Below are 6,533 nucleotides of genomic sequence, written 5' to 3'. Positions count from 1 at the left end.
AGAAGAGGGCACAGGACAGGAAGAGAGAAGGAGAGAGGATCTGGGTACCTGCGGTGCAGGCTTAGAGTCCAAGCTACTCAGGAGGCTGACTCCCGGAGGATCACGGGTCATTGCCAACCCTGGCAGAAAGGTGTCCACCTCCAAAACCACCAGCAAAATGCCAGACTGGAAGCATGGCTCACGTGGTAGAACAGCGGCCATGAGCAAGCCAGCCAGTAAGCATGAGGCCCCGATTTCAAGCCCAGTACCAGTGTCTTGCTATATTATATTGCTCAAACCTCAGATTCTGGCCCTCGTGCCTTTGCCTCCTAAGTGCTGGACTTGCAGGGGTGCACTTTTGTGCCTGGGTTACCTTTGTTGTTCCTTTCTTTTCTTTTTTTTTTTTTTTTGGCCAGTCCTGGGCCTTGGACTCAGGGCCCGAGCACTGTTCCTGGCTTCTTTTTGCTCAAGGCTAGCACTCTGCCACTTGAGCCACAGCACCACTTCTGGCCATTTTCTATATATGTGGTGCTGGGGAATTGAACCCAGGGCCTCATGTACACGGGGCAAGCACTCTTGCCACTAGGCCATATCCCCAGCCCCTGTTGTTCCTTTCTCCTATGCTATTTCTGATATTTGCTTGACTTGTCAACAAGAATACCCTAGGGTGCTGCCTAGTTGTTACAACTCTGAGACCTCTCACTCACATGAACAGTTCAGCAGTAACAGCCGAGAATGAGTGAAGAAAATGAATTTTAGTGATACAGCTTTATAAATAAAACTTTATAAACTTCAGCAGTTTTACTTTGTAAGATGCCTACTTACAAGGTTTCCAAAAATCTAAGTTAAATTAAGTAACCGTTATTGAATATCTGGGCCATTTCTAAGAAAGTCACTGAAAGAGTCACTACGAAACATAACACCTATACTTGCTATATTCTGTCTTTATGCGGCATGCAGAGGCTTGGGGCTGTTATAAGCACAGAAAGTTGTGCAGTGAGGTAGGACATGCTTCTACAAATTATCAAAGTGTTCCTCCAAGGAGCAACACTGGACTCACTTCAAACGCTAACTTCCTAGTTTCCACTAGAAATGAGGGTTTCTAAGAGTTGAGAAACAACTGGGAAAAAAAAGTAGCAAAGAGAAAAGAGCTGGATATTACAAAAGCCAACACAAGTCATATTAAAGGTTGGTGGAAAAGCAATTTTTAAAATTCTAAAAAAAAAAAATCTAAGCTTCAGGGTGGGTCCTGGTGGCTCACACCTGCCATCCTAGCTATCCAGGAGGCTGAGACCCGAGGATCAACAGTTTGAAGCCAGTCTGGGCAGGAAAGACCAGAAGACTCCTATCTTCAATTAAGCAGCGAAAACTGAGAAGTGGTGTGGCTCAAGTGGTGGAGAGACAGCTCTGAAAAAGCCAAGTGAGAATGGGAGGCCGAGTTCTTCCCCGCATGAGCAACGGCAACAAACAAATGCATCAGTCCCCGGCCAGGTGTGGGTGGTAATTCTAGCTACTGAGGCACTGAAATCTGGAGAATGGAGGCTCCAAGACAGCGTGGGCAGAAAAGTCCGTGAGGTTCCATCTCCAGTTAAGAAACAAAGGCTGAGCGGGCGCCAAGGCTCAAGTGGTAGAATGCCAGCTGTGTGCAAGAAAAAAAATAACTAATTTAAAAAATCAGTTTCAGTATTAACAATGTGATGACGTGTTACACATGGCTTTTTTCTTCAGGTAACTGGCCTAGGAAATAAGAACCTTGTGTTTAAAGTATCTTGTACTTCATTTTCTCTGTAGTGAGGCCTTTAATTACCAATGTCTTGTTATTGCCTTTTAAAACTTCTGTCTTGTATTAAATCAAGATCCAGTGTTTTGTGTTGCTTTAACTCTGACAGCTTCTAAAACTCATATCTAAATTAAATTCTTTGAACTGAATTTTGAGTTTCCAAAAGTCTGGGCCCCTCAGAAGACTCCGTCTCTGACCTTGTAAGAGAGATTAAACTAGTTAGTATCCAGACACACCCAAGCATGTGCGGAAAGATGTCAGACGCCAGTGATGCGCCTCTAGGTTGGTTCTAGGTGTTGCTGGGCTGCAGAAGCTGTGTCTAACGTTCCTAGGACCCTGACACGCACTGGTCTGCTATCAGCCATAACTCTGGCTATTATATTAACAAAGTATGTGCCCAGAAACACACTCCTCGTCAACTGCATTGTTCACCCAGCACTTCTTAGCTGTGGCTTTCCTAAGTATTTTATCATTCACAAATGGGCACTTTGAGTCTGAAGCCAAAGCACTGGCAAGCAGCTACCCCCGCCTCCCCATCACTTCTTCCAGACTTATGGCACACGGATGGTGGCCCTGGAATCAGAATCTTAGGATTGGCGCTGTACTGGTGTGTTCCGGAGGCGGACTCACTGCTATCTTGGCACCAGTAGAACTAGAACTACCAGGGCTGAGTGCATAGCTGAAGATGATTTTCTGAAGGCCTTTAAAAACAATGCTGGAAGGGGCCAGGAGTTTGGCCTAGTGTTAGAGTGCTTGCCTAGTATGCACAAAGCCCTGGGTTCAATTCCTCGTTACCATACACAGAAAAGCCAGAAGTGGTGCTGTGGCTGAAGTGGCAGAGTGCCAGCCTTGAGCAAAAGCAGCTCAGGAACAGTGCTCAGGCCCTCAGTTCAAGCCCCAGGGACTGGCAAAAAAAATAAAAACAAACAAAAAGCAAGGCTCTTCAGTGCTCTGGCCTCCTGACTTAAGGAAGCCTCCCTTTTTCCTATTACCTATAGCTTATAGCACTTTGGTGAATAAAGGTGAGGAATTTCTTTCTGTACCTACCTCATCCTTTCAGAAGTCGCAAGACTATTAGCCTGTATTCTTATTTTATGGCAATAGCTATTTGCATAAACTTGACAGACACCTGTTCTTCTGAAGAATACACTGGGGCTGGGAACGTGGCCTAGCAGTAGAGTGCTTGCCTTGCATGCATGAAGCCCTGGGTTCGATTCCTCAGCAACACATATACAGAAAAAGCCAGGAGTAGCGCTGTGGCTCAAGTGGTAGAGCGCTAGCCTTGAGTAGAAAGAAGCCAGAGACAGTGCTCTGGTCCTGAGTTCAAGCCCCAGGACTACCCTCCCTCAAAAAAAATACACTGGCAACAGTAGCGGCAGCACTAAGGCATTGGCTGGAATGCCCTACTGCAGATAAAACTAGCTTTCAGGTGTCAAGGTGAGTTTCAGGGTGCTCACAAAGCCCAGGCCAGGTCCCTCGGACTCCCAGCTGTCTCCCTGTAAGACGGTACCTCTCACATGCCCAGGTGTACTGGGCCTCGGTGTACTCCAAGGAGCTCGTGAAGAAGAACCCACCCAAGTGCACGGCTACTACAGGCACAATCCCGTGCTGCACCCAGGGCTTGGCTTTCCAGCCTTGTGAAGCTTTTGTCGCAAGTCCAGTCTGAGATTCTGCACAGCAGCCCCAGGAGCCTGTGCACTCACAGACCTGTCTATTCTACCAGCCTCCCTAGTTTGAGGGAAGGCCTCATCAGTGTCTTCTAAGGGGAAGTGGGGAGCCCTCTCCAGCTGAGGGCTCCCCAACCCATAGCCACAGGTTCAGATTCCCAGAGAGCCCAGCCAGAGGCCACCCTGGAGTTCTTGTCTAGCTCCAGCGCCCCCAGGGCCTCTGCCCCCACACGAGGGGGCCTCCCTGGAGCAGGACCTGGGGCTGGGGACTCAGTAACGGTTCAGATAGGCCGCGGGGATGGGCAGCTGCGTGGAGTTTATTTTCTGCTGGGGTTGGGAGGGCTCAGTGCAGCCGGGAGGGAGGGGCTCTCAGCTTCTGCAGGAGTCCGCCTAGTCTGCGGGGCGGAGGGGCGGGCCGAGCTCTGGCCTAGCACCTCAGAAGCCGGGGCTGGACTGGAGGTTCCGCCTGGTCAGCACGGGGGCCCGGCGCCGGCCTGGCCCGGCTGGCCCCCAGGCTGCTTCCTCATGGCTGCGGGGGCCAGGCCACCGGTGACCGCGCTGCTGGAGGCCGGGGCCGGCTGCGGCGGCGGCGATCTGCGGGAGAGCAGGGTCAGTGGGCGGGTAGGCCTCCCGCCCTCCCTCCCTCCCTCCCTCCCTCCCCCCCTCCCCCCTCCCGGCCAAGTGGGAGGGACTCACTGCTCGGGGGATTCCGACACGGGGGCCACGAACGGGAGGGTGAAGCTGGCCCACCAATGCCCGGGGTCGGCCTTGGGGAGACCTGAGAGGGGCAAGGGGGGGTCAAGACGCCGCCCGCCCGGGCGGGCCCCGCCGTCCGCGCCCCGCCGCCCGCACTCACCCGGCGGCTGGGGAGCCGCTTCTCCCGGGAACTCGGCACCACCGCTCGAGCTGCTGCTGGACGCGGAGCCCAGGCGGCCTGGGGGAGGAGGCGGTCAGGAGGGCGGGGCGGGAGGGCGGGGCGTGCTGGGGAGGGGGCGGTCAGCCGCGGGCGGGAGGGCGGGGCGGGGCGGGGCGTGCTGGGGAGGAGGCGGTCAGCCGCGGGCGGGGCGGGCGGGGCGGCCTGGGGGAGGAGGCGGTCAGCCGCGGGCGGGAGGGGCGTGCGGGGCGGGGCGTGCGGGGCGGCCTGGGGGAGGAGGCGGTCAGCCGCGGGCGGGGCGGGCGGGGCGGCCTGGGGGAGGAGGCGGTCAGCCGCGGGCGGGAGGGGCGTGCGGGGCGGGGCGTGCGGGGCGGCCTGGGGGAGGAGGCGGTCAGCCGCGGGCGGGGCGGGCGGGGCGGCCTGGGGGAGGAGGCGGTCAGCCGCGGGCGGGAGGGGCGTGCGGGGCGGGGCGTGCGGGGCGGCCTGGGGGAGGAGGCGGTCAGCCGCGGGCGGGAGGGGCGTGCGGGGCGGGGCGTGCGGGGCGGCCTGGGGGAGGAGGCGGTCAGCCGCGGGCGGGAGGGGCGTGCGGGGCGGGGCGTGCGGGGCGGCCTGGGGGAGGAGGCGGTCAGCCGCGGGCGGGAGGGGCGTGCGGGGCGGGGCGTGCGGGGCGGCCTGGGGGAGGAGGCGGTCAGCCGCGGGGCGGGGCGGGGCGTGCTGGGGAGGGGGCGGTCAGCCGCGGGCGGGAGGGCGGGGCGGGGCGGGGCGTGCTGGGGAGGGGGCGGTCAGCCGCGGGCGGGAGGGGCGTGCGGGGCGGGGCGGGGCGGGGCGTGCTGGGGAGGGGGCGGTCAGCCGCCGGTGGGAAGGGCGGGGCGTGCGGGGCGGGGCGTGCTGGGGAGGGGGCGGTCAGCCGCCGGTGGGAGGGGCGTGCGGGGCGTGCTGGGGGAGGAGGCGGTCAGCCGCCGGTGGGAGGGGCGTGCGGGGCGTGCTGGGGAGGGGGCGGTCAGCCGCGGGCGGGGCGGGCGGGGCGGGGCGGCCTGGGGGAGGAGGCGGTCAGCCGCGGGCGGGAGGGGCGTGCTGGGGAGGAGGCGGTCAGCCGCGGGCGGGAGGGGCGTGCTGGGGAGGGGGCGGTCAGCCGCGGGCGGGGCGGGCGGGGCGGGGCGGGCGGGAGGGGCGGGGCGGCCTGGGGGAGGAGGCGGTCAGCCGCGGGCGGGAGGGGCGTGCGGGGCGGGGCGTGCGGGGCGGCCTGGGGGAGGAGGCGGTCAGCCGCGGGCGGGGCGGGCGGGGCGGGGCGGGCGGGGCGGGGCGGGGCGGCCTGGGGGAGGAGGCGGTCAGCCGCGGGCGGGGCGGGGCGTGCGGGGCGTGCTGGGGGAGGAGGCGGTCAGCCGCGGGCGGGCGGGGCGGGCGGGGCGGGGCGTGCTGGGGAGGGGGCGGTCAGCCGCGGGCGGGAGGGGCGTGCGGGGCGGGGCGTGCGGGGCGGCCTGGGGGAGGAGGCGGTCAGCCGCGGGCGGGGCGGGCGGGGCGGGGCGGGCGGGGCGGGGCGGGGCGGCCTGGGGGAGGAGGCGGTCAGCCGCGGGCGGGGCGGGGCGTGCGGGGCGTGCTGGGGGAGGAGGCGGTCAGCCGCGGGCGGGCGGGGCGGGCGGGGCGGGGCGTGCGGGGCGGCCTGGGGGAGGAGGCCGTCGGGGCCGAGCGGGGCTGACTTACGCCGGTAGTAGTCGTGGGTGGCCACCAGCGAGCCGCTGGAGGGGATGGCGGCCATGCCTCGCCGTGGACGAGGGTCCCGGCGCGGGGCGCGGGGCGCGGGCCTGGGCGGCCGGGGGAGACGCCGGGGTTCGGGCCGGATGCCAGGCCGCACAAAGGCGCTTTGTGCCCGCGGAGCCCCGGCGCGAGGGGGCGGCAGCTCCGCCCGGCCCCGCGTTCCGCTCCCGGGCCTCGGCACGCGCTCTCGGGTGGCCGGGCTGGACGCTAGGCCGCGGAGCCCACTCCCAGTGCGCAGCTGCGGGCGCGCCGCGGGGGCGGAGCTCCGAGCAAAGCCCCGCCCCGAGGCCTGCGAGGCCCCGCCCCCGCGCGGCCCGCCCGGCCGGGCCAGGGGTCGGAGTGGGTAAAGAAACTCGTGCCCGGGACGCATGCGCGGGCTCCTGGCCCGGGACGCATGCGCGGCCTCCGGGCCCGGGCCACCTCCAGAGCCTGCGCGTGCGCGGCTGGGGCTTGCTGCACGCCCACCACACGGTTCGCT

The 6,533-nt window shown here is 63.1% G+C and overlaps 1 protein-coding gene across 2 annotated transcripts; it reads right to left on the bottom strand.

Moving 5' to 3' along the window:
* Nucleotides 1–3,702: 3,702 nt before the first annotated feature.
* On the bottom strand, nucleotides 3,703–6,272 carry Ppdpf (pancreatic progenitor cell differentiation and proliferation factor). Of its 2 annotated transcripts, XM_048349743.1 has the most exons (4): nucleotides 6,002–6,272; nucleotides 4,283–4,360; nucleotides 4,123–4,204; nucleotides 3,703–4,020 (listed from the first exon to the last, which is right to left on the bottom strand). In XM_048349743.1, the coding sequence occupies exons 1-4, from the start codon at nucleotides 6,054–6,056 to the stop codon at nucleotides 3,897–3,899; spliced, it is 339 nt and encodes a 112-aa protein (XP_048205700.1). In that variant the 5' UTR covers nucleotides 6,057–6,272; the 3' UTR covers nucleotides 3,703–3,896. The 2 variants fall into 2 exon arrangements, with proteins under 2 accessions (XP_048205700.1, XP_048205701.1); XM_048349744.1 differs by lacking the exon at nucleotides 4,283–4,360.
* Between the last annotated feature and the right edge of the window lie 261 nt (nucleotides 6,273–6,533).

This window comes from Perognathus longimembris, chromosome 6 (genome assembly GCF_023159225.1).
Source record: "Perognathus longimembris pacificus isolate PPM17 chromosome 6, ASM2315922v1, whole genome shotgun sequence".
In the NCBI taxonomy this organism is placed as follows: Eukaryota; Metazoa; Chordata; class Mammalia; order Rodentia; family Heteromyidae; genus Perognathus; species Perognathus longimembris.
Note: the sequence above shows the minus strand (reverse complement) of the source record. Positions and strands in the feature narration are given on the sequence as shown.